The sequence below is a fragment of the Ptiloglossa arizonensis genome, chromosome 7, assembly GCF_051014685.1.
Source record: "Ptiloglossa arizonensis isolate GNS036 chromosome 7, iyPtiAriz1_principal, whole genome shotgun sequence".
NCBI lineage: Eukaryota > Metazoa > Arthropoda > Insecta > Hymenoptera > Colletidae > Ptiloglossa > Ptiloglossa arizonensis.
Window position 1 is genome coordinate 18,062,721 of NC_135054.1, and position 27,082 is coordinate 18,089,802.

Consider the following 27,082-nt stretch of genomic DNA (forward strand, 5'->3'; position numbering starts at 1 on the left):
CGGAAAATTTATTGTACTTAACTAGTCAATGTCCGAGGAAAAGATCAACGAAATTTAACTCTCGTTAACACGTTTGTACTCAAAGATCGAAATTTTCTTCCCTTTCTACGAATCGCTAGAAGCTAAAATAGATCCGAGGTCGACGTGTTCGGAGTGCAACGCGCTTAACGTCATCGTTCGCGCTGATCTCGCGATATTTTCCATTCAAGATCATCCAGACGTCGATATCTTACTTCAGCGTGCTTTACGCGCTGAAACAGTAACTGGCAGCCAAGGATAGGAATCGACACAAGTCGGAAATTGCAACAGTCACTGGAGGCTGCGGGATGATTCACGGGACTGCACGCCGCAGCTGCAGCTGTATCTTCGTAGGAGTACCAGAACCGGAGGGTAGCTCAGAGATTGAATTAAGTTTCGCTTTAATAAACGCATTCCAAGCATCGTCTGTGCGTCTCACTCGGTATCCATTGTTTAAGACGGCGTTTTCAGAGAAGGTTGAGGGAGACGGGCTAGAGCCAACCAACCCGCGACTTATTTCGCGAAGAGGAAAGTAATTTCCGTGGAAACGTTGCCCTGGCTTTTGCTGACAGTTCGCGGTATTTAATTATTTCGCTTTCTCTACTCCAAAGCAACGAGTTCGCGCGACTAGGGGTTTTAATCGTTACAATTCGAAATTCTTTGATAGCGTCTCCTTACTTCGGTTCGCGACCGCATTGGAATTCGATCTGTGACAACAGTTTACGGTTCTCCAGGTCTACGGAATTGTTTTACCAGAATCAAACGATTACGATTCGCAAATCGTGACGTAACTGTCCAATCTTGTACGTACATGTTAACTTTTTCTCAAGTTCAATCTGAAGAAATTTATGTATCATAATTTTGGAATATTGTATTACCAATATTTGGGCTCGATCAATATATCGAATAATTTCGCTGTATACATATGTGGCTAATATTTAATATTAACCGCAGCAATTTTTAATTAAATATTCGATTTACATTTTCTCTCGTTTTTCTCCTTTTTGTTCGTATTGATGCTTGTTTGGTATTAAATTTTTCTCTCTACTGGATTTGTATTCTGTCAAGCACTTCGGTATCGAATTCTTCGGATTTATTTTTGTTTCGGGTTTATATACTGCATTGTTATTTTAAACCGAGGAGTGGGATAATAATCGAGCAGACTCGGACAGGAGTTTATTATATTTTCTCCTCGAGAAGCTTCGAAGTTAAAAATTTAACGAGAGAAACCAACCCCGGAAGAATTGAATTGCTTTCCTCTCGTCCGCGTAATAAATTTCGTCGAATTCGAAATAAAATTTCTTCTGGGACAGATTCTCCGTTTTCAAGCTGTTACTGTCCTCGTATACCTAGTCATACATCATTAGTTCTGTTAAAAAGTTTGGCCACTGTAAACAAATAAGAAACATTATCGTTCTTATCCAATTTGTACATAAAAATGATAATCTATCTTATATTTTCTTTACAATATCACAATAGTGAAACTTTTTCTGAGTGTAAATAGTTTAGTTAAAAATTCTGTTCGTTAAATCTCTCCGTTATACCTTTTTATCGTTTTATAAAGGGAAAGTAAAACCATTACAAACATTTCTATAGTTACACGAATGTGTAACACCGGAATTCAGTTACGATCTCTTTATAGAAGTTTTCACCCCCGTGGTATTATCCCCCTTAATCTATTACGTCAAGTTTATCACTTGCTCGTACACCTCTGATGTCGTGAGTAATTAAATGCTGACTAAATAATGAACAATGAAATTACGGACGACTGTGTGTGTGTGTGCGTGTGCGTGTGCGTGTGCGTGTGTACGTACTCAATGAATTACATTAATTAACACGCGCGGGCGTTTAAAGGAAGAAAGTCTGACAAACGCTGGCCGTTCTGTAATTGCAGACGATAACAATTATAACGAACATTGTTATTCGTCTGTTGCAAATATTCGAACGAAATTAACATTTCGGTGCTACAATCTGCTAATTGAATTTAAGATTAATTAAATTGCGCTTAAATGGAATTGCAACGATCGATAAATATTTGATCTCGCAGCTGTTGAAGCTCTTCGAGCACGAACACTTTCAAATCCGTTCGAAGCGTTTTAAAGAGGGTTGGTGGAGAACTTGTTCCTGCTTATTTTCTTTCGTATCTTCAGTATTCGAGATACATCAAAATTGAGCGCAACACCGAGTGCGTTTCGTGTTACGTTTTTTAAATTCACGTTTTCAAGGTGTGTCGTTTTCTAATTAAGTACTCTTCCTTTGAAATTATTTAGATACAACACTTGGTGGTAGTAAGCACCTTTGGAAGTCTAAAAGTCGATACTGTTTATGCTGTGGGAAAGTATGGGACGTAGAGACCTTTCATCGCCCATTTTACAACCGTGTCAATGGAAGTATTTTCACAGATAAGTTGAACCATTTTACTTTTAACTTATCGCAAACTTTTTAACGATTCGTAATGTACAATTATCGCGATGTACGTCGAACGAAATGACAGAGAATTCCAACAGCTTCGCTGTTTCAATATTTGAATTTGTTACGATAATTAGAAACTTGAAATAAATCGATGATCATCGGATAATTCTGATATTTTTTTTTGTCATTCTTTCGAATATATTTTTTCAACTGTTACGAAAGCAAAAGCATTACGCTGGAATTTAAATTCTGGTAACAGTGGGAAAAGTAATAAATGACTCCAAATTGGAACAATCTGAACGCATTCCACGCGAATCGCAAATTAATTCTGTTGAACGTAACATTAATTAAAAGCAGTTTAATACTTTGATTAATTTAATATTCACATTAGATGTCCCATTAAAAACGACTCAATTAACGTTGAAGCTTTAATGAATATTTATAATCTTTCCACTTTTGTATTCGGTTGTTACATTAACATTCGATACGTTTAAAATTGTAACATAATAAAAAGTTCCATCCAATTTCATTAGTAAATACGATGTGATTAAATGGAGGTTAGTGCATTGAACGCGAGGTTATCCTTAAATAAAAATTTCTCTACAACTTCGACTCTTTGAATGTGACCCGCTCAAAATTAATCGACCGTTCAAGGTCACTAAAACGACTATTTCTCCCATCGTGCTATTAGACTTTAGACCTTGCTCTTATATCTTTAAAGCCGTCATTATGTGTAAACAAATGACGAAACAACCCATAGGGAAATATCGACACGTTCTCACCCTGTCCACGGACTCTTTCATATCCCAAGGAATGGCGATGAAAGAGTTCCACGACGAATGTTCTGGATTCTTTCGCGAAACGACGCAACGTTGCGTGCCATATTAAATTTGGGAACGACGAATGAAACAAGGCCAAACTGAGCTCACCTCATCAATTACGAACACAGGTAGTTTAACCCACGAGTTAGGAATTAATTAAATACTCTATATTTTGCTAGACCGAGGTGTACAATTTGGTCGACAAAGTTTCAGTTTTCATTCACCGTACCGAACGAAACCCTCTGCACTGTAAGGAATTATGAACGATACCCCGGCTGGTGGTTTCGATACGTTATTTCACACTTTGATTGCTCCATAAAGCTATTAGTCAACAGTTCATGCAGTACCAAATTCCGGCCAATAGCAAAATAAATCGTCTCAAAAATTCAAATCGCTAAACCTGAATTCGACCTCGGGCAATTCTCTCCAACTCAGGCGTATAATCCTCTACTAAAATATACTGAAAATTGAAGCGCTTCGAACGGTTTGTTTAACGTAGATTGGTGCAGAGAGCGGTGTGTAAAGGTTTGTTGGTATTCCCCGAGGCTTATATTCGTAATAAGTTTGTCGCTTAACGATAGTTTGGATAATTTAAACGATACGACACCGTCTTTCACGGCATTCGGGCACTCCTCTGTCGAACGTATATACGTGTATATATACTTCGAATGATCACTTACCTGAGGGTAGTCGCCATTTTTCATCTGATAGTCGAACACGTAGAAGTACGTTTTGGGCATCGGTTCTTTCTCAGTCTCGGGTATTTGGGCGATGTGAGGATTGTTCGGCTTCTTCATGTGCCTCATGGTGAAGAGATCGCCGGTTTGGACCAACGGTGCCACGAACTGTGCGTCGCTGAGCGCCTGGACGCAGGCGTCCTTCGTGTTAATAGGATGTTGCACGGTGCGTTCCCAGTCCGTGTATTCGTTCACCACCTAATTAATCACGATTGTTGAGCCGTTGTAGTTACAGCAAGATACACGAGATTAATCGTAAGTGTAAAGTTTATTCGGCCCACGAACACGTTACAGTTACGAGATAAATGTGCTGAAACTCGACAAACGAAGCATCGACGGAGTGACAACGAGTCGTCGAATTACGCGCGCGAATCGACCACGGTCGATCGCAGCCTATACTATCCGATTACGCGATCCCCATAATATGACATAACGTTAAACGCGTTCGACATTCGGTGACAAACAGTGAGGGCAGTTTGTGATTAACGATAGAACCAGGATAGCGGCACTCGTCGTTACAGGTATGTAGCAGTCTCAAGTATTACGTCGAGGTACCAAACAGGTATCGAAATTGTCGATATTAGCAAAAACACGAATAACTTCGAATAAATCTTTATCTAGACAATCGTTCGAATATTTTTGTCGTTACTTTTTACATAGTATATTGGCTCGATTTTGTATTTTTCCAAACTATCTCTCTAATTTTGGACAAATTCTTGATTGTAATTAATGTTGATATTGCTATCGATGAAAATTGAAACGAAGTTAGTAATATTTAGATTTTGACCTCAGACTATATCGTAATGTCAATAAAAAATCTGTAGTTATTTTTAATATTTCTTAAGAAACTAGTATGCAAATAGTATTGGATTTATGGTTTATTTTTTCGAATTATTCGGTTCATTCTTCAGATATACGGTCTCAGAAAGTTGGTGACAAAATTTGACAAGAATCGTACGCAAACTATGATGCAGCTCGATAGATTTCAGTGAAATTTCAGCGAACCATGGAACAAACTCGAACAGCCATGACAAAATTGGAAAACTGATACTGGAGTTCGTTTCCACACATTTTGTTAACGATAAATGCAAACACGGGGATTCAGCCGCCGTGAGAAAGTTTGCCGGTGCCCGTTTTATCAAGCGTATCCTATTTTTATTATTCGAGACAGTTTTTTCACAACGCAATGCTGCGTCCATTCGTTCATACTTTGACGAACGGTGCATACAATTGCAATTGTCATCGGTGTTTGTAAATAGTCCGGTGTGGAGTGATAATACAATCGTCGAACGAGCTTCTTCTCTTTCATTTCCATGCAAATTTGTTCTTCAGTATTGCGTGTCGTTTTTTTTCTTCTTCTTTTTTTTTTTAATATCGTCGATTTTTATGAGACAGTAAGCGAACCGTCGCGTTCGATGAAAAATTTCAGCCGTATGGAATTGCGGACAAAAGTACTCAATTTTAAAAATGGAAAACTATTTTCTGGACCGAAAATAAAAAAAAAAAGAAGGGAAGCTGCGCACTGTGTAAAATACATATTTGTATGAAAACAATTCGTAAACTATTTTCCACTCTATAGAATTATGGAGTCGCGAATGCAACAGTCCGTCGAATATGGAGATTGTAGATTCGTGATTTTCGTTTGAAACGTTGGCACGAGTAGGTCGAAGCTAAAACTTTCGGCTCGATCGATACGAACCACGTGGGGGGACCAATTATCGCGCGATTTGCAGGTAAATAGCGTTTTACGATTATGGATAATTAGACGCGTATGCATACGTGCCGATATATTTTTATAGGAGCAACGGGAGATTCGATGATCCGCCAAATGTTTGCCAAATTATTCCCTAAGAGTATTACGGAAACGAATGCAAAATGGCTACGAAATAATCTTCAAAATCGGCGGCTTATCGGAATTTGCGAAATATGAACGATGCATGGCTCTGCAATTTGCGTTAAATATTCCCCGGTCCCTTACTTTTTTCTGTTTTCTTTCCTCGGGTATTTACGTATTCGTTACACTCTAAAAGTTTCAGTTGTTATTAAATCGTTCGTGGTGACCAATAATTTCAACTATTATATTATTAACCTACTAAACTCTAGGAGTTGGATAAAATAAAAAAATCGCGTAGATGGTACTTGATACTGAATATGTTTTTTTTTTATTTCTGCGAGTACACCAATTATTAGATTCTTTTTTTGGATCACAGTGTAGATTCACACTGAAGATAAACTAAGCTCCAGGGCATAAGCTGGATTCTCAGGTGATTGGGAAATGCACGAGAAGATATAGTCGTAACTGTGTCGTTTCGCACGCGAAATCGTGCGTAAAATTCGCATTGAGAAATGTTCATTAATTGTCTTATCAGCTCTAATGGAATACACTGCATAATTAAATTGCCAGGTGGGACACGAACGCGCAGATAATGGGGATAAATTGGACGTAAAACGGAAGTCGTCCATGGGGACGTCGACCAGACACACTACACTGCATTATGTTACACGTTCTTGTTCGTTATTATTATTTATCATTATTCTTCATTTAATTGGAGATACTTTTTATTTTTATTTTCGCGAAAAAATACGTAACGAACTCTTTCGCGAGACTGTTTTTCCTCGTGATTATTTTTATCGATTCGACGTGCGCAATTGTACAATAATTAACAGTATAATTGAAATACTCACCGTGTAAAATATTTCCGTGAGATGGTAGACATACGCGTTCCTTACGTACGTCCTGATGATTCTGTCTCGTCTTTCACCCTCGAATCCCAGTTCCAGGTCCCTGTCAGCGAATTTCCACAGAGCTTCGCTGGTTGTCACGCCGAACAACAAATCGTATTTGTTGTTGCTCGTGATCGGGGCGCCGTGCTCAGCCTTTTTCGGAAGCGGTCTGCAACGAACGATTCGAAAAGAGTTCTTTAATCACAATCGCTAGCTATAGTATATATCTTAAAATATTTTGTACAACGTAGAATCGATGATGTTTTACTTGAAATTAATGGACAATTGATCGTTGAAAAATTTCACCCATTTGAACTACGCGAAGGGATCTTTTTCTTGAACTTTGACACGTATATTATAAAATATTTACAAAAGTTTCATTTTTTACAAGTCGTCGATACTCGGATAAAAGAAAGTGAAACAATAATCGTGACAGAAATATTTATGTGTGTTAATGTATCGTTCCAACACGTCGAGCAAAAGGAAGATGATTGCGTGTATTAAAATTACTTATTGAATATTTTTCTACGCGCAGTGTTCATAGAAATTGGTCAATGATTTAGCATTTCGGATAGGGGTCGAGTAGAAAATCAATGCAATTGTCGAATAATTATTAGGATGTTGATCGAGGAGGTGTGTTTCTAGTGCGTGACACGCGTTAACAATCGCAAAAACTTATTGCTCGAAGCTGCCTTGTCTCGCAACACCGTTGCCGCTGCACGGAGTCGAATATGCTAATGACTTTGCGGAACAAGGCTGGGTCATTTACAATCCCGTTAATGAACCGCACTAATGTCCGCGGCGGATCGAGCTGGTTCTGCATCTGCTTTACATTTAATGAGGGGACTCGATAAAGTCGTGAGACGGGAAACGAAGACATTAAGGAAGTTCTTCCCGAAGATAAGGACGTCATCGACGGTTTGGTAAGAGTGCTTTAAATAATTGGCTATTATTTCCAATAAAATTGTCGAACAGCGGAATTACAAGATACTTGTATCGGTGTTTTCCAAAGTGGAGGGTGCGACCCCTAAGCGAGATATAGAACAAAATTTGTAACGTAGAAAAAACATAGGTAACTTGAGTATCTTCCTTAACAACTATAAGCGTATAATTTTCTCGTATCGTTTTGAACTTAGTTCTTATCTCAGGTTCAAAAATATTATTTTTCGTCAGGAGTACGCTTCGCACGAAAGAATCGGTTTCGAGGGAAGGGCGAATCAATTCTAAGACTGCGCATGGAATTTAGGGTTGTTGGTGATCCTTCACGATCGAGAATCGAGAGAACCTTTGTATTTAGTTTGTAAGAGTTTCGTTCAGTTGCAACGAGAGAGTAACGAAGTTAAGAAAGGAGGGTTTTAAAGCTTAGAGTTAAATGAATTAGAATTTATTTTTAATTCGATCAGTTTTCATTAAATACGCACAATATTGTATAAAATTTAATTCCTTGAAGACTTTCTCGAATGTTTGAAATTCTTTCAGGATAGGAAATGTTAAAAAAAAATAAACGAACGGAACCTGGTGTAAAAATGTTAAACGAATTGAAGCAAATAGGAAGCATTAGACCCTCGAGCACTCTAACTTCCCAATTTGCAAGTTTCAGCTCGCTTACCCGAATCCTTGGAATTCCGGGCCCATGTAGGACAACAGGTCTTTCTGGAAGTCTGGCTTAATGACCACCCCGTCGACACTTGGCCCGAAAGCACTGAGAAAAGTGGGTGGCTGGATGTCGACCTGCATCAGCTCGTCCAGGCTACGCTCTCGAAGGCAGTCAACGATCAGCTCGTTGTCCTTTAGCAGATCCTCGGGGATCGAGCAGTTGACGGCTCTAGCGAGCTTCAATGCGTACGAGACAGGATCCTCGACCACGGCCCAGGACGAAAGTGCGCTACCCGAGAGCAGGATAGCTCTCTTGAAGAGACCTGCACAGAAGAGGGAATAGAATTCGTTTATTTACGAGAACTGGATCTCAGGAAATTGGATCTCTAACTAGAAAAGTTAGAATAAGGATAGATTACACAAAGAACGAGTATACATGATATTGTATAAAAAATCCATATAAAAATAAGTGTCAGAGAAAGGATACGGTACAAAGGTAAACAAGATTATCGGTTAGACTACTAGACACGTATCTATTTTAATCGTCTCCCTGGTTATAATTTTAATTTAATTTTTCCTAGGTAACTTCCACTTTAGTTCCGATATTAATTTTCATCAAGTTTGTTGCAACAGTCGATCGTAAATTTTCCACAAGTTTTACGTCAGTACTGTTTCGAAAGTATAGGAATACATTCCTTCCTATCGAAGAAGTTCGTTTCTTGTAACGTGCACTTCCAACTTCAAACGTAGACACTGTACGAAGTCAACATCTCGTATATCCGGTTTCTGAACTCAGCCAATGTAGCACGTAGCATTGATATCTGCTTTTGTAAACTTTTGCCCGACTTCATTGCGAAAGTATTGGAATTCCAAAATACGAAACCTCCAACTTGGTGAGTTACGACTTGTCTTATTAATCTTTCATTACACGCTATGACGATTTTCTTCGAGGAATCGAACATAGTTCCACCGGTTGATTTATTACAGGATTCTGTAATCTGTCGACGGCTCGATCGTTCCGGAAACTCCGGCCAGAACTTCGGACAAACGACGACGAACTTTCCGAGGTGCACTCCAGCTGCTGGCAGATATCCTCCAAAGTACACGAAAGAAGATTCGGGAAGAGTCCTTAATTAATCAGTTGCTGTATCGAACTGCGAAAGTTTTCACAGGTGTGCACGCCGAGCGACAACCGTGTCCGCCGCGCGACGACGAATTTTAAAACGATCGTGTCTTCATATGTTACAGCGAGCTGGAAATTCTTGACGAGCACGGAAACTTTGGATTTAATTTTGTCCACGAGAAGGGAACGCTATTTTAGCGGAAAAAGTGTAGGAAACTTTGGCCGGTACGTATAATACTTTCCACAGAAATGTATTTTTCTCTTTAAGAGTTTATAACGGAACGACCGTATAAAAAGTGACATAATTTTTGGATAGTTTTTTCTTGAAAATCAGTATGCAATTTGATCGAATCCATTACCCAAAATTATCAAATAATTACAGTCCGTACGGTAATAATTGTAGTCGTTGAAATAAAATAAGCTATTTACATAGCTAGAAACAATGAAGCACGCGAGGGAGCGTTTTCAATTTTACAGCTGCTCTTACTTAGATTCTGTGCCATTGTTGCCTCGATGTCTCTTAATAATAATTTATTACGGAGTTTCTTCAATCGTTGTACCGAATGCAATTTAAAATTATCGATTTTACGTAATAATTCATGGAAGGAGTAATGGCTCGGAATATTCAATATCGAGTCCGCGATTAAATAAAGGAAACTTAATATCAAGAGATCAGTTAACATCTGATATTAAACGAAGTTTCGAACAGTACAGCGTTACATCGAGTACAATTAGCTTCCAGATAGAGCGAAGAAGCGTAGCGGCCGAGACTTTTAATGGAATTCGCAGCGAGGTTACTTCGAAGTAGCGAGAAACGAGAACGAAGATCGATGTTAAGCAGGAAACGATGCTCAAAGTAACAAGCGCGCCGGATCTACTTTTCAAGGATCGTCACGTTCCAAAGATAATCGTCCATCGATTCTCTTCTGCGTCGGTCGAATGACAGAAAACTCCTGAAGAAAAATCCGTAAGTATATATATAGTATATGCTCGATGGTAAGTATGTGATACCCAGAAGAGAACATTTACACGGGTATACTTTAATATTATCTACCGATACACGAAGGAAGTACTGTATCAATATAGTATATAAATGAAATTTATTGGCTCGAGTATATAGTACGTATATCGAGTATTATTTAATCATATGTGAAATTGATTTATTCTTATGTCTTCGGGTATATATCCAATATGTAATAATGAACAAAACTAGAAAGTTTAAGACTCGAAGATTTTTTGTTCACACTTCGTATCTCAATTATATTCCAATCATTTCATCCTTCCCTTTTTTCGGTCTATTATATCGTTCGTAAATCGTTTCTGGATTGGTTCGATGAACCAATCGAACCGTTACTTCGCAATAGCGAAAGAAGTATTATAGGAACGAAAGGACTGTCCGAAGGTTTCCACGGTAGGGACCCTCGTCACGTACTAAAATTATTTAATACTTCCGAAGACACTTAAGACAGGGATTATTTTAAGAGCCCGCGCACATCAATACGAAATTAGATAGAAAATTCCAGAAAGGGAATTCTCATTTCTGCGAAGACCGACCTCCAATTTATAACTTTCGGATCGCTCACAGTCGCAAGAACAATCCTCCTCGTGGAACTCGCGAGGCTGCAATTTCAATCAATAACTTTCGAAGCGATAACTTCAATTAGTACCCCTTCAACTCTCTCTCGCTCGACTCGATAATTTATCAAGACGGATTCGTACCAGCAGTTTCCCAACGGAAGCTCCGTCACGGTACCGGAAATATCTTTCGGAAACGGACAGGCTGAGCGAGGAATTCCTACCGGGCCGGTTCGAAACAAGAAACGGGAAGGAACGAGGGAAAAAGTTCGAGCTTCGACTCGGAGCTACGTAAAGAGAGCAATTTTTTTTCGATAGCGCGTAAACGGACGAGTAATACTTCACGCGTATAATATCGCGAGTGGCGCTCGTTCACTGTTGCCCCGTCGTTGTTTGCGTTTATTCGTTCCAACCCCCGTGTCGTGATGGTGATTCGATCGGAAACATTGCTAGTCGAGCGGTTAACCGCGAACGAAACCGCGAAAAATCAACTCGAATGAAGACAGGAAGGGAGACGGCCAATGTTTACGACACGACGTGTTACTAACCACCCCACTGTGCGTCTTTCATCCCCCTGGAACGAATATGATACGCGAAAGAACGCGAATACATCGTCTGGAAACCAGACGAGTACCCCACTATCGTTTACGATTCGTTTCTTTCAACGAAATTTAAAATTCGATATATTCGCGACGATGTTATCGATGGATTGGCGAGACTTTTCTTTCGAAAACAAGTCCAAATATAATTGTATCTCAATTATGCGCACAATGGAACACTTGCGTAGAATTGATTCTGCAAGCACGTGTGCCTTTCAGTGTATCATATTTGGAGTTATTTTTACAGAAAAAGCGATCCATTGATAATACCTTGTGTAAGTTGGGTTGGGATGTATACCGTGAAGTAAGTTCTTTCGTTGTGTTGTTCTTGCGTTGAATAAGTTACGCTGTTTCGAACAACGTAGGTATCTTCCGATAGAGGTTACGGTGGAGAAGGGAAGGAACACAAGTTTTATGTTAGTAGGAAACAATATTCTTTCGTTTTCTTCGCAGAAGTTGTTACCACCTTTGTGTATTATTCAGGGGTTGGAAGCGATGGCGTATGAATTCATCGAGGAGAAAGAGAGAATTAGGTGTTGGGTTTTTGTTTGAATGAAAAATGAGAGTTTTTGCAAGGCACATGGACCTGGTGGGTTTCGAGCGATGAACAATTCGGAGAGGGGGTTGTTCATCGAACTATCGAGACTTGTTTGCTTCTTCTGCGTTGTTGTTCCGTCATTGATGTATTGTTTCCCAGCAGAATGCTTCTGAGATCCAAGGGAGACGTTAATCGAAGCGATTGAGATGCAGTTGATACTTTTTTGGCGGCTTATCGGCTCTGCAAGTAGCGCGATGACAGAGTAGTCACTCGATCCGTTTTTCCATTGCTCCGATCGAGTGGTTTTTAATCATTTCAAGTGCACAGTTCAGAACCAGCGACGAAAAATGATTGCCAAGTGTTCAAATATTGGCAGGACGTAAAATTTTTTTAACACGCTCAAAATTCAATGCGAAATTTTCGTTTCGTTAAATTTTCTCTTTATCGCTTTCAACTTGATTGCCTTTTTTCACGATGGAACGTTGTAGTGGTAAATTTTAACGAAAGTATAATAGAAATGTATTTCGTATTTTGTTTCCATCTGGCTACCACGAAAGATTATTAATCCTCTCGACCGATGAGACGATTTACGAGAAACGAATCCGACACAGTGATTAAGAATAATTGCAGCAAGGATTTAGATATCTATACGAAACGTAAATCTATTAGACCTCTTGTTAAACGTTTACAGTGTGGCTGGCTTCTCGTGGCTGGTTAAGAATCGCTGACCCAACAGTGATTCGTCGCTGATTGAGATTCTTGGAGACAAAAACGACTCTCGAGCGATAGAAAACGATACTCGTGTATCTCTCGCTACCTCTACTCCTATCGGTGAATAGCAATCAATCGTTGAAATCGAACGTCTCGTCTCTGCAAACGGTCTTCCATATCGTGGAAGTACGTCGTACGTTCAAACACATATAAGCTCGTTTCCTCTTCGATTCTTCTCGAGAGTCTCGTTAGCGGTCCCGTTCTCGAACGAAGGAGTCTGTAGGAATCTCCGAAGAGGATTGGTCTCCTGCATTGAAAGAAGAGAGCTTCGACGTCTTGTTACTTATCGGATAACGATTTCTCAGTCTGAACGATTTCTAGCGGCCTGTCACGTGGTAACCGAGTCTTCGATAACGGTGCTTCATGAGAATTTTATCGTCGAATCGTCTAGCAGTTTACTATATTACCGATAGACATGCTCGGTAACGTTTACAAAGAAACAAGCGACGGACGCCGGGCGCTCCGTTCGAGAAAAAGAAACACGAGTGTGTTTCGCGTTTCCAAACCGAATAGTTCACTGGGAAATGGTGAGCGTAAAATGTGTACTTTCGTCGTGTTTTGTGCAAAGTTTTAAAAGTTTCCAGCATTTTAGCGAATCGTGGAGATTTCTTGACCGATGTCGCTTTCAATCGGACGAGCTTCGTACTCGAGAACGGGGCAAGAAGATACGTTGTAACGCGGAATTAAACCTTTCCTTTGCTTCTTTTGTTTCCTTATCGTTCGTTGAATTCTTTCAGCTAAAGAAATTCATTGTCAGTTGTTCGGTGACCTCGTGAATTGGGCGCCCTTGGTAAACATCATTGAGAGTATAGAGCAAGAAAGTTCGTGCAAGCGGAACTTTTATTTCAGAATAGATTCTCTTAGCGTTGGAAGTTATACTAATTTTAAATATTACATTAGCATTGTGCGAAGATAGCCAAGGGAAATCAAAGTTGCGAATTATGGAGAAATAGGGCAAGGAAGTCTTTCCATAGTCGGACACTTGTTTTAAATAATACCCGGTGATAGCCAGGATGGAATAAAACAAGGTAATACGTTCCACTTTCGAAGAAAAAGGTATCGTTCAGTGATTATTTCATCCGTCGAATTACCTTCCTCTTTTCATTTCTCGTTACACAAATACCCTTCGTTACGAGTAAAACGGAACGAGAGTGGCGTGAAATTATTTTCTTAACCTAACCCAGGGCGCTTCAATCTACGCGAGTAAGTGATCATTTAACTCTCGAAAGAAATATTACAAAGTTTCGTTCAAAATCGACAAATAATACCAACACCCGACAAAGGTACCGTTAATACCTTTCTTTCTCCTCTAACCGTAACCCGTTCCGAAAAATTCGAATATCCAGATACCGTAGATTAGTCCAAGCAACGTAACAATCGTGCTCGTATTTCGCTACAGACTTTACTTTCACGCTCGTGCGCGCGATGCAGCATTACCCGTGGCGTATTACCCGGTTTCGGTCTCGGCCCACTTCCCGGTGTTCGAGTCGTTACCTCGGGGATCTCGTTAAACTTATCGAGTTAAAAGAAGACGACGCGACGCGTCTTCATTTTAGACGTCCCCGGACGACGCGAAAATATACCAAGCCGACGTGACGCGCTATCTCTTAACGAACTCGTATCCGGGGTGACTCGATCGCGGGGCGTGAAACGACTCACCGCGTATGACGGTCGGGCTGATGGCGAGAAAATGAACGCACGCGGCCCCGGTCCCTTGGCCCATCAGCGTCACGTTGTTGGGATCACCGCCAAACAGGGCGATGTGCTCTTTGACCCAGTGGAGCGCCGCGATCTGGTCCATCAGCCCGTAATTCGCGACCCTCGCCTTGGTCTGGGGCGCCACGTTGGCGTTCAGGAAACCCAACACGCCCAGCCGGTAGTTCATCGTGACGATCACTTGGTCGGTGTAGCTGGCCAGGACGCTACCGTTGTACGGGTTTCCGCTGCCCCAGTCGTAGCTCTCTCCGTGAATGTACAGCAACACCGGATGCCTTTTACCGCTGTCCACCATCCCTACGAACAGAAAAGTGTTCCTTCAGCCGGTGGCTGAACTAGCGCCTCTTACTTCGTCGGGGGAATAAATTTTCGTCGCACGTCTGGGTCTTTACGGACCCGGTGAGACGTTTCCCTCGGTGAAAATAGATACGATTAAACAACAGAACATTGAAAATATCTGGATGAGGAAGTTAGAGAAGTGTTCTCTCTTGTGGAGATCTAAATCGTTGGTATTGCAAGGGTTATCTTTGTTAATTTTGTTATCTATCTTGAGTTTTAGGAAACATGACGCTCGACCTCCTTGAGGTATAGGAAAATCTGTGAAAATTACAAATGATTTATATGTAATAGCTTTCTTTGTCGCTTACGATCGACACATAATACACCCGTTGAAACGAAGTTCGAAAATTGATTATATTTCGGTTGGAAATTGTTTCGAGCGAGCGAAGAAACTCGTTTCGAACCAACGTTCACCGAAACCGTACAGTGTACTACTCGGTCGAGAGAACCAGTCGGAAATTAGACTCTCGTTAAAATAGCGCGAGTAGTGGTACCGGTCGTGGATAGCGCGTCGTATAGGTTTCGAGCGTGTGTGGCTTGACGTTGGTTTAACTGCTCGAGAATCGCGATCGGTAGTTTAGCACGCAACGTGCCAGGAATATTCAGTGAAAAGTGAATTCAACGGAAACGAGACCGATGTACCCTAGGCGTATTCATTATTCGCGCGTATGCACCGGGGTGCAATTGTCACACTTTGAATTCTGAGAGCGGATCTGTGTTACTATTGTCGCGGAGTTGCAAAGAATACCCTGGAGGGGTATTACGAGGAAAGAGAGTAGCGACGGCAGTGTCAACATTAGTCATTAGCGAGATGAGATAGTGTCTTGGGTAATAGTGTAATGTGACTTTGCGAAGACGTTCAACAAAGAATTGTCCACCCTCGGGGGCGTGGGACGGTCAAAGGAAAATTCTTCGGGTTAACTAGCGGGACCGGCTAACTTTCCTACGTCCCTTTCAAGGTCTGAAGCGGGCCTTTGTTCCGCGTGTTGTCGTTTCGTTCTTCGTCGCGTTTCGTCTAAACCAGGTAAATCCACCGAAGAACGCGCCAAGGGTGGCGTATCAGGCGGATGGCTCGAGGAAAGGGGAGCATTGTTCCCACGGTGACTGTCAGCCATTTACAGTCGCGCGAGGAACGTAACGCAGGGAGAATTAACCTTGCGACAGGAACGCTGGGCACGATAGAGCATTCTAGAGAATATGACGGCCCGCTAATGCTTCTTCTGCTATTGTTAACGTGGCTCGTGCGCGTTCCCGTGACAGCCATGGTGGTGCGGGGGTAGGGGCGGGGGTAAACGCGGGGGCGACATGTGTCGATTCGTACGTGGAATATAATGAGGAAACGCGCGCGGTGAACGGTGTGCCTTGATTACAGGGAGGTTGTTTTACGAAGCCTGGAGACCGTGATTGGGCGTGGCTCTTTGCGTCGTTGTCGCGCGTCGACTTTCGATTGGTGCTTCCACCGTGAATGGAATCGCGCCAGTCACGAGTCTATAGTACAGTTAGTGCGAACGTCGATCGAACGAAACTCGCTGGAAGGTGTTAAAAAATACATTTAGAGGCGAAAACTACCCCCGAGGTTGCGAACGAATTATCTGTTCACATCTCGAAAACTGACGAAGACGAAAAGAATCTTTTTAGCTGGATTCTAGTTAAAATGTCAGATCGCTTTCCTGTAGATATCCGATTGTCCATAGTGGCGTCACGATTCGGTGAACATTTTTTCTCCCGTACAATATTTGTTTCTTTCCATTAGATTCGGAGAAATATATCAAATTTATTTTATCTCCGAAATTTCCAGAGTGGTTTACACCAATAGAACGTGAACGCGATAAGAAGAGATACGGGTTCAATATTTTACAATGCTCTGGGTATCGAGTTTTATCCAGACCGAAAGCTTACATGTATCGCAAGGAGAAAGAAAGATCAATCATGGAAAGAATCTCGAGCCGGTACGGGATCGGACGTTCCGGTCAGACTGCAACCAGGAAAAGATTACTGATCACTCTCTACATTCTATTTACTAATGGTCCTACATTTTCCTTAACCCGGAACTGATCTTTCTTTATCTCTGCAATATACGATATCCAGACGTCTGACCACGTATATAGACCTTGCTACTCGAAAGTCATCAAACTTATTCGTGTAGAATATTTATTCGGAATCGAACGACCGGAACGTACTCACCCGAACGGAGCATTCTTAGCGGATGAAATTAAAAAAAAAATCTGATTAATTAGCGTTTACGGTAAAGAGTGAACTTTCGAAGGAAAGCTGTCGATATACCCCCCGCGAACATCGATATATCCCCGAGACACGAGTCACCGGAGCTTCGAAGGCTTTTATCCACGGTCACTGATTTCTCCAAAAGGAAGAAACTTCGCAACGGTCTCAGCGGTTGGAATTTGAGTAGCTCGCCTACTCCTTATCGCGGGACACCGACCCCCGGTAGCCTCGTTCGACCGACAATGGTAACGTCCACGAGTATCTGAAAGAGCGATAAAGAAAGCGTCACGAGAACGACCCTTACCGAAACAAAGACCGATGTTGACCGTGTGTCTGGTCCTATAGAAAAGTTGCAGCCGGCTTAAGAGAGGACCCCCCCCCCCCCCCACAGCCCCCCGCGACAGGGTGGTTGCCAAAGGGGATTCAAGCTGGTCTTCGTCTAGCGCTTCAGAAAATATAGAACCGTGAGCTCGGCTGTTCTGGACCGTTGAATAACCGAAGGCGGCATTACAGTCCGCTCTAAGCACAGCTTTAATTCACAGGATGACGGGAAGAAATGCGTTAGCCCGTAATTCAAGTAGTTAAGTTTACCGTTCCACCGACATCGTTCTTGCAAATCTCTTCGGGTCTCCTTTGAATAATTCTTTTTTCGAATTTCTTCGACCGTTCCCCTACTCTTCGAACGCGTTAAAAGATTCCGTTAACACTCAAAGAGAAGAAAGTATAATAGATTTTTTTAGAGAAACAAAACCGATGGTACAGCGCACCGACAAATTTAGTTTGCTCGCAAAGAGTCTCGTCGTTTTCAAGACTTGGAAACCCTCGCGGGTAGCTCCCGAAGCCTCTAGGTTTCTTTCGTTAGTGTTGCAATCAAGTTTGAAACTTTTCCTCGGGGATATTGCGTATCGCGTAAAATATGTCGGGTTGCGTTTTATTCGATGGACGAATAGTTTTTGTCTTTGGAGACATATTTATTGCACGAAATATGTTGGCTACCATTTTATTCAATGGACGAACATTTTTTTCCGTTAGTCGGAACAATTTTGCCTCGAATACGTATTCGTCGGGATTGCAACGGATAAACGATTCGTTCGTCTCTAATTCCATTGTTCGAAATTGCTCTCTAAATAAAATAAAGGTCACACCTCTACGCGTACGTGTACGTTTTTTAATATGTATACAAATTCTTCGCGCAAGTGTTAACATTTTTTGTTTCCCCCCCCCCCCCAAAAGTCCTCTATTTCATGCCCGTTAACGTAAATGGTGCAAAAAAATTTCTGTATCGATTCGGGATTTTATCTCGAGCATCGATTACATCGAAATTTCGGCAGGAACGCCGCGAGACGATTGCTATATACGGGTCGTACATGGGGCCGAATGAATTGTTGCCAGCCGAAATGGAAACCGGGTATCACGTTTTCCATTTAACTCTTGTATTTCTAATTTCGTGACCCATGTACCGCACGGCTGGGACCGAGGGTAGGGGACGGCCGGGTGGGAGTTGTAAATTAGAGAGGAACGTATTTTTATTTGTCACGCACTGCAGCCGGTTATTAAATTTAGCTGGATCTTCACAGTCGTACATTCTCTTCTTGACGTTGGTGTGACGCGCCAGAATTTCATATTGAACGCGGACGTATTAGGTCGGTGCACACGAAATGACCGAATTCTTAATGAAACTGACAACGGCCGGGGTTTCGTGGAAAGTATTATTTATGAATCAAAATGCGATCCAGCGTGTTCGGTAAACTTTGACCATCGTCGAGGAAATGCATTTATACTCTTTGCCAAAGAAATATATATATTTTATCGATCGTTGCTTCGGGTCGAGAATTTCATTTGGCGGTTCGTATTTTCTGGTGGAAATTTTTTTTCAACTTTCATTAAAACTACGAACGGCCACTGCGTCGAAAAATAATGAAAATTTTCTCAAAGAACGTGCATTCTCGAATTCGACTTTGATGTATTTTTTATTACAGCGAACGTTAATCGCGAACAATTTAGAAAGAATTTTGGAAACAATGCAATTAGATCTCCTTTTTGAACATTCGTGGCGCAATATTGCTAGTTTCACGGGGCGGTGGTTGAAAATCACTTCTTCAAGGTGGTCAGTTAGCTCGAGAATAGAAATTCACGATTTTTCGAAGACCATTGACGTCAATTCCTTTCCCTTAAGCTTCATCATGGCGCGACTCGATTTTTCCGGTTCAACCAGCAGCGCTAAGAACTTTTCTAAAGTATTATTTCGTCACTCTTAACAGTGACGGCCAGAAGCTGCGGGAGGACTTCCATTCTACTTATATTTTCCCTTTTAATCCTCTCTATACTTTTAGCTCCGTCTACGACAGTGTTCCGATATATTTCATTGGATCAATGAACGAAATCCAAAGCTTAAAAGCTTTCGTGAAAGTCTGGCGAGGAAGAGACGCTGTGGAGGAAATTAGAAAAGAGGGTGAGATTGTGTCATAAAATCTACCGGGATCACTTTTAACCTATTCCAGGGGGTATTTTTTTCTAATTTAATTATAAACGCAGTCTTTGTCATTGGAGCAAGTAAACAGCAAACATTGTTCGTCTCTATAGAATAGACCTTGACTTTCAGACTACACCCATTTTGATCTTCCACGGGCAAAAGACCATAAAATACGAACACTATGTACAACATATGGTAATTCGTTCGTATACGAGCGAACGTAAAAAAGAACCCAGATCCGTAACGTAAATCGGATGACGTAATTTTGAATCCAGCGATGTAAATTTATTGCGTTATCTCAAAACATAATATATCCGAATATAAATAATCTTCCCATAATTAAAAATTCTCTCCAAATACCCAGTTCCTTCATTTTAGGACGTATTTTACATTTTTCGAAGTTGCTGTCAAAGAATTTCTTCTTCGGGATGATAATCGATAAAAAAAGAATTCTTAAATGATCTCGAAAAAGGTTCGATCGTTGGTAACCTTCGAAACGATCTTTGATCATCGAGTTCCCCGAGTTTCAGCCACAGCAACCTCTCCTTTGCAACCCCCGACCTCCCGTCTCGATTTCGGTGACGCGAGTTTCTCTTTGATTTAAAAGCTGATAACGAGTCGCGATACGGATCGTTACTTCGGGTAAATCTGCTTGTTTAGCACAGTTTAAGCTTCTCCAACGAACCGTGTCGCAACCCCCTTGGGTGGAGCTTCAAAAGGGACGCTTAGTTTAGCCCCTGTCTGTTCCCTTACGCGAGCCGAAACATCCGCGGTGCACGCGCGAGTGTCGTCAAAAGGGCGGCACACGCAGGTGCATTGTGCTGCGGCCACGCGGGGAAGTGCAATAATGTGGCGAGCAGCCACCACCCCTTCCTGCCCCCTCCTCCTCCGGTATCTCGCCCCTGGGCAGACTGTTGGAGCGAAATTAAATTGCAGGCTGCGTTTAAGTAGCGGTCCCTCGTCGACACTCCCCTTCCCACAAACTTAGTTACTCGTCAAACGCTTCGAAGGCTGCGGTGATTTGTGAGAATGGCGCGGGAGCCTGGGTGGGGGGCAAGGGGGCGGGTCTCCGGTAACGCTCTGTCGGAGGGTGATCCGATCTTCGAGGGATGGATTTTCTGCTAGTATGTTAATGAAATTTTGTGGCGCAGCGACCGGGATGATTAAGGCTTGGTTTTAAGCTCGAACGTCCTGAAACAAGGACTGCCTTCGAGAACTTTTATTGGCTAAAAATTCGCGGATCTAGTATTTCGAAATTCGTCGTCCGTTCGGTGTTACGTCGAAGAATTTTTGACGAAAATTTGGTACGTTGTTGAAGTTGATGGTGCGATTAGGAACGAGTTGTTGAAAAAGAATACAACGAGAAAAGATTGTTCCTTTTGAAGGAGAGATTGCGTACGAGCGTTATCAATTGGAGCGAATACCAAATTGAAGGTTCGTTGAATGTGAATTTCGTCGTGAAAAGTATTGAATATTTCCAGAGTGACGTCACTTTCGTAAGATTGGAAACGGTATTTTCAAGAATAGTAACTTTAAAGTTTCGTTTACGATCTTCGTATTCGCGCTTGCACGACTTTATCGATTTTTCGAATTTCCATGTATATTTCTAAATCGATCTTGGGGCTTGACGATAATCAAACGGAAAGAAATTAGTTCCAAAGTCCTGAATATTTTTCAAGACGATCGTTGATGTTCAAAGAATCGCGAATACTTTCTGACGTCGGTTTTCCACGTGTTTTCGTATCCAACTGGTTTCGTTTTGCACGTTGGCAGATTTATCCGTGCCAGATTTTCCTTCTATTAGTTACTCATCGCCTTTGAACAACTCTTTAACTCGGTTCCAGGAACTTCTTCCCTTTTCCACGCGGCGGCTTCTTCGCCGTATCTCACCCTCTTCTGAAATTATCCGAGGATCTTAATCAAGTAAGTACTTGGTAGCAAAGTGCCTGGGTGAAATTGCCGTAGCATTCAGCCAGACTCTTTACCATGGTCGATGCGTCCCTCGCATAAACACAGGTGAGTTTATTAATGCAGTATGCGTGCGCCAGTCTGACGCGTGCGTTTCATACGGTATTACATTTAAATGTTATTTACAGAACGTCGCGCAGCCGACGAATGCAAATTGTCCACACGGTGGGAATCGTCGATGTAATTTCCTACAGAAATTGTGCTATCTATCATTCACGTTTTTCACCGGACAAAAATAATTACTCGCGGACAGGAGCACGTGTACTTCCTTCTAAAATTGCCATTCGTCTGAAAAGTTTTTGCGTATCCCCGCCAGTTTGAAAGATAGCACCGGAATGCATAATATAGAATTTCTTATCCTCCTTTACCTCCCAATTACTCTTTCCTCTTTTCTCTGCAAACTTCGACTCAATTCGTGTCTAAAATTACAATAATTTAATATACAATGAAAAACTTTCAGGAACGAAACGTATCCCGAAGAGGTCCAGCGATCGACACGATCGACGGTATATATTTCAGCATTCACGGACGAGATCATCTAATCAAGATATCAGTTTCAGAAAGTCACCCAAACCTGGAAACAACACACAGAAGGTAAGCAATTTGGAAAAAAGAATAATTCGGTACTAGATGTGCAACCAGATAATTTCGAATCAGGTGTAACGTTTTGAAGGGAAAGTACCTAACTCAAACTTAAGTAAAATTGAGTACAAAAATCTTTTTCACACAAGTTTGCTCGATTATTCCCAGAAACAATTTTCAAAATTCTCTATCTGTTCGGTAAATATTTTAAACAATCTTTCGAATCCATTCATAGAAGGGGTTTCTGTTCTTTGTTCCTCTGTTTGGTTACCCTACCATTTATGGAAACGGTACCTAGCTGTTTCACGAACGGGCAACATTTTAGAAAAATCGGTGTTGGACGCTCCGGGAGCGTTCTTCGCGCGAGAATCAGGGCGTTGATAACGGTTACGCCGGGAGTAGACGAAAAAAGTGTTCCCATTTAGAGAACGCAGCCCAGAGCGGAGAAAGAGAGTTAACGGGCAAGCAGACTGGCTTTGGTAACTGGCCTTTGTCATCCAACGGCAAAAGACAAATAACCGCGGCTCGCCTTTTATCCTGCCACCTACGGAACCGCAAAAAGCCATTCGGAGTTTCTGGTCTATTCTGGACGCCGGATGTCCTCCGGATTTCATTCTTTCCAGCCCTCCACCACTGTTACGATTGGTCCCCTACCTTCTCGTTGCGCGGTACCAACTACAAAGTAGGACGAGTAAGAAAAGTGGTTTTCCACCGTGGCTTGGAAAAACGAACGAAGCACCTTCGAGACTGACAAATAGATTCAACTGGTCTTCAAAGGCCACCGTTCGAGTGGCGTTCTCGAGCTTCGTCGCGTCTTGCGGCTGAATCCGTCGAACGTTTACAAACGCTCCGCGCGAACCGTCGCGCGGAATTCCTCGTGTTCCACGTCCAGAAAGTTTTGCAACTTTTGTCGCGCGGTCGACGACTATTTCGGTATCCGGTTGCCTTCGTTTTGTCGACAAACGTTACAAAATCCACGGTCCGAGCGGCCATTGTTTACTTCAATACGAACGTTTTCACCCTTAATTCGAATCCTCTTTGGAGCGCAAAACTTTGTAGTTAATACCCGGGGATGAACGAGAGGAACGGGACGCGATTCGGAGGGATGCTCCCAGATAGTGATTTAATACGAGTTAGACAAAGGGATGAAACGACAGGGTGAAACGCAAAATTTTGAAATTCTTACGTAGGTTCGCTCCGGAGTTTATAGTAAAATTTGTTTCGAATACGACGAACAAGACACTTTTGTTTCATTTGGAGGGTTGTTCACGAGCTCGACGAATCGTAGGTTTAAGGAAAATTTAATTGCTCTTTAAAAGTTGCAAACGATCTCTACAAAGCTACGTTTTATTATTTACCTTCGTCGCTGGAGAAACTTACAAATTTTCTAACTTTGTTACGAATGAACTTTTTGAATTAAACGCCAACGGATTGGAGACGTTTTTGTCAGAGACGTGTTTACAGAGTTCAGTGAATTTAGAGTCCACCTTTTTGGTTCGTTTCGAGGTAGGTTGGGACTCGGAAAGATCAGAACTGTATCGAAACTTATTCGTCGATGTTCGGCTACCCGACAGACAGACAAACATCTCACCCCGATGGAGAACATCGTCGCTCGGCGACGGGGGGTTGGAACATCAAACGAGGGAATTTTAGAAATTACCTAAAGATTTAATTTCCCGTCGAGGGGCCTCCAGCCGTGTGCCCGAGAGGAACACGAAAAGCATCAAAGAACCCTGAGAACCCCGTCTGATCCAAGATTTATCGGGTGTAGGGAAAGCAAGGATGGGAAGGGTGCGGAGGGATCGTCTGGCTAACATCGTCTCGTTAATCAGCTTGAAACCTGATGGCGGGTACTCGATTCTCTTTGTTGCATGCTTTCGGGAGACCGTAGCTATACAGGGTGCTTCATAACCGCAGATATGGCTTCGAGGGTGAATCAATTGTAACGAAATAACGAAAAAGAAGGGCGAGACGCGTGAATTACGAGCGATCGTTTCTTTGAATAATTTAATAAGTTTAGGAAATATTAAGGGGTAAAGTTACGATGTCATTGTTAATAGCTTTAAGAAGTCTCCGTTACAATATTAGACAGCAATTCGAAAAATTGGAAACGTTATGAAACTTTGGAGGCTATCGAAATTTTAGACTTTTCTTTCTCAAAACTTTATCCATTTACTCCACTTGACGAAAGTGACATCCGAAAAACTAATAAAACGTGTCTTCTCCACAATACATTCTCCAAAAAAGTATTCCCTATTCGAAATTTGAGCTCCCTAGAAATCGTACTAACAATATCGATAAAAGAAAATTTATCCATATTTATTCCATAAATATGTAGGCGAAATTCTAATACAATCGATCCAGTAATTCCTCCCCTGTAAATTCTCAAAGATACTCTCTATTTCTCGCGCGAAATCCCGCAAACGTTACGAAGAAGTTGTCGAACAACGTTCGAAGCGCCTCGGGCCTCCAAGATCCACGCGGCGAAAAAAACCGGCTACTGGTCGAGTGTATCGATTCGGTCGGTGCACCCAGCGCATAATGCACCAGGATCCAGCGGCGACCTGCCGCCTGTAAATTGTAAACCGCGACGAGAGGGGCTGTCCCGCAGGGTTGCGCATTTAACGGCGTACACCGGTAACGCGGTCCTTTATTTATGGATACGCTCCTGGCTAGAAAGTAACGTCGCGACGGCTGAGTAACGCGACGCCGCGCCCGCCTACGGTTTATCCAATTTTCAGTTCGAAACTGCCTGGAATCTCTCCGCTTTCGACTACCGATTCGGCGAACACGCGCGACGCTCGAGACCGATCGGCTGTCGCGTTTTTCATTCCTGCTCATTGTTCGTTACGATCGACACTCTCAGGTTCCACCGAAAGATAAACACCAACAGGCGTTTCGTGACGCGATTTGCCTCGCCTCTACGAAGAGTTTTCCTTCGATCTAAACGTTCCACCGCCTCCCTCGACAAATGTTTATCGGTTTCGATTAATCAAGCGGTCCCCATGAGTCTTCGTACAGTTGAAATAAATTTCACCCGAAGAAAGTATACCCAGACTGGTGGATACAAATCTCTGGAATCATCTTGCGGCACGTTTTCTTTAGATTGTTTAAATTATCGAGACGGTTCACCCTCAAGCATTCGTAGTGTCAATTTCGGTGTGTAGCTAATTGAACCACTTGGGGATCACGGATATCCAAGTTCGACGATAACGAGGACATTGATGCCCAGCAGTGGCACTAGTGTGTTCCTGCTTGCATCGTTACTTGGACTAGGGTCCTCAGCTGGTAACGGTAGGGTAAGATACGTGATTGCACCACATGGGGATCGTGGACACCTAAGTTCGACAATAAAGAGGACACTGATGGCTGGTAGTGGCAATGGTGTATTCCTAGTTGGGTCGTTACGCAGTCCGGAGTCTCTACCTGCGTCACTGGCCTGTCACGAGAACTTGGTCGAGCCACTCGATGATCATGAACGTCTAGTTGGACGATGATTCGGACATCGTCGTTAATATATCCCCAGTTGAATCGTTAGTTGCTCCGAGACCCCTATCTGGATCACTGGGGTAATTGCACCGCTTAGTGGGAGAACGGGTGGTTCGACGAAGATTTGGACACCGGTGTCTAATATGCCCCTATTTAACTTACCGCTGGTCGCTGGTTGGACGATTCCCTCTATGGGTAGGTAATTGAATCGCCAGGGGAATCATGGACCCCCTGGTTGCTCAAAGATTCAAGACACAGCGCGAGAAAGCTCGAGGATGTTCCCAGCTCGTGAAGAAATTTAGCAACGCTCGGTGCTTCCGGCAGTTTCGTCGTCTCGGGATGGATGAGGGGGTGAAGAAAAGGGGAGTCGGCCACGGGGTTTCGGTCTAACAGACTCCATCAAAACGTGCTTCTTCGTTGCTCAACCGTCCTCCCCTACACCCCACACCCTCTTGTCCTCCTCTGTTTGGCCCGACCGGAGCTCGCGCAAGTAGCGCTGCATATTTGATAGGACGCTCCTCGTGCATCCTTTCAGCTGGCAAGTTTGCCGGTATTAGCATAGTAAACATGGATTTACGTTACGCCTATGCATTCCGGCGCGAACCCGCACGACGAAGGGATCACGGCCATCTTAGACGCGTTCTCGCTCGGCGCACTTAAGCGTCCTGCATCCACCTCTCCTACCCTCTTCTCTCCCCACCAAACGTGTTCCCATCCTATACTCGAGGAAACTCCTCTCGGGCACGTATACCAGTCGTGTGCGCCTCGATTGTCGCGTCACGAACACGCGGTTTCGACTTTCTTTGTGCTTCGATTCGAGAGAAGTGGACCGCTACGATTTCTGGGTCGCGATTGGGCTGGCTTTTCTTGTTACCGTTACTCCAGGAAGCTCGAGAAACGGATCCGGCGAAAGCTCGGGCCACCGTGTTTTCACGCGGGACTGGGGGCTGGCCGAGACTCGATAATCGAAGAATATCGTCCATGCACGAGGAGCTCGACGCGATTCCTTCGACCGTATAACCGTTTATCCGAAGGTAGTATTCAAACTTGGTGTATCGATCAAACTCGTTTTAATGACTGGTCGAAAATTGAATGGAAAGCATCTATGGACCTTTTGTGGTTCGTTTGGGTAGGAGTATGTTTAAAGTTTCGCAGGTAGGACGTTTGACTTTATTCCTCTATTATGTATTTGTGAGTGACTCGAGATAGATGAAAGAATGTTTGAGCAGGTTTGACGCGGTTCGAGGAAGTTGAATATGTCGTATTTGGAGGCACTGTTCAAACTTGATGTATCGTTCAAAATAGTTTCAATGACTGGTAGAAAATTGGAATGGAAAGCATCTATGGACGTTTTGTGGTTCGTTTGGGCAGGAGTTTG

At 42.5% G+C, this 27,082-nt stretch overlaps 1 protein-coding gene across 1 annotated transcript in view; it reads right to left on the reverse strand.

Moving 5' to 3' along the window:
* Nucleotides 1–27,082, reverse strand: part of Nlg-4 (neuroligin 4) — a 361,006-nt gene that overhangs the window by 144,564 nt on the left and 189,360 nt on the right. The window contains exons 3-6 of the mRNA XM_076316136.1: nt 14,574–14,927; nt 8,322–8,631; nt 6,674–6,881; nt 3,932–4,186 (exon numbers count right to left, since the gene is read on the reverse strand). Of these exons, the coding sequence (XP_076172251.1) occupies nt 3,932–4,186; nt 6,674–6,881; nt 8,322–8,631; nt 14,574–14,927 (1,127 nt within the window). The remainder of the gene's footprint in view (nt 1–3,931; nt 4,187–6,673; nt 6,882–8,321; nt 8,632–14,573; nt 14,928–27,082) is intronic.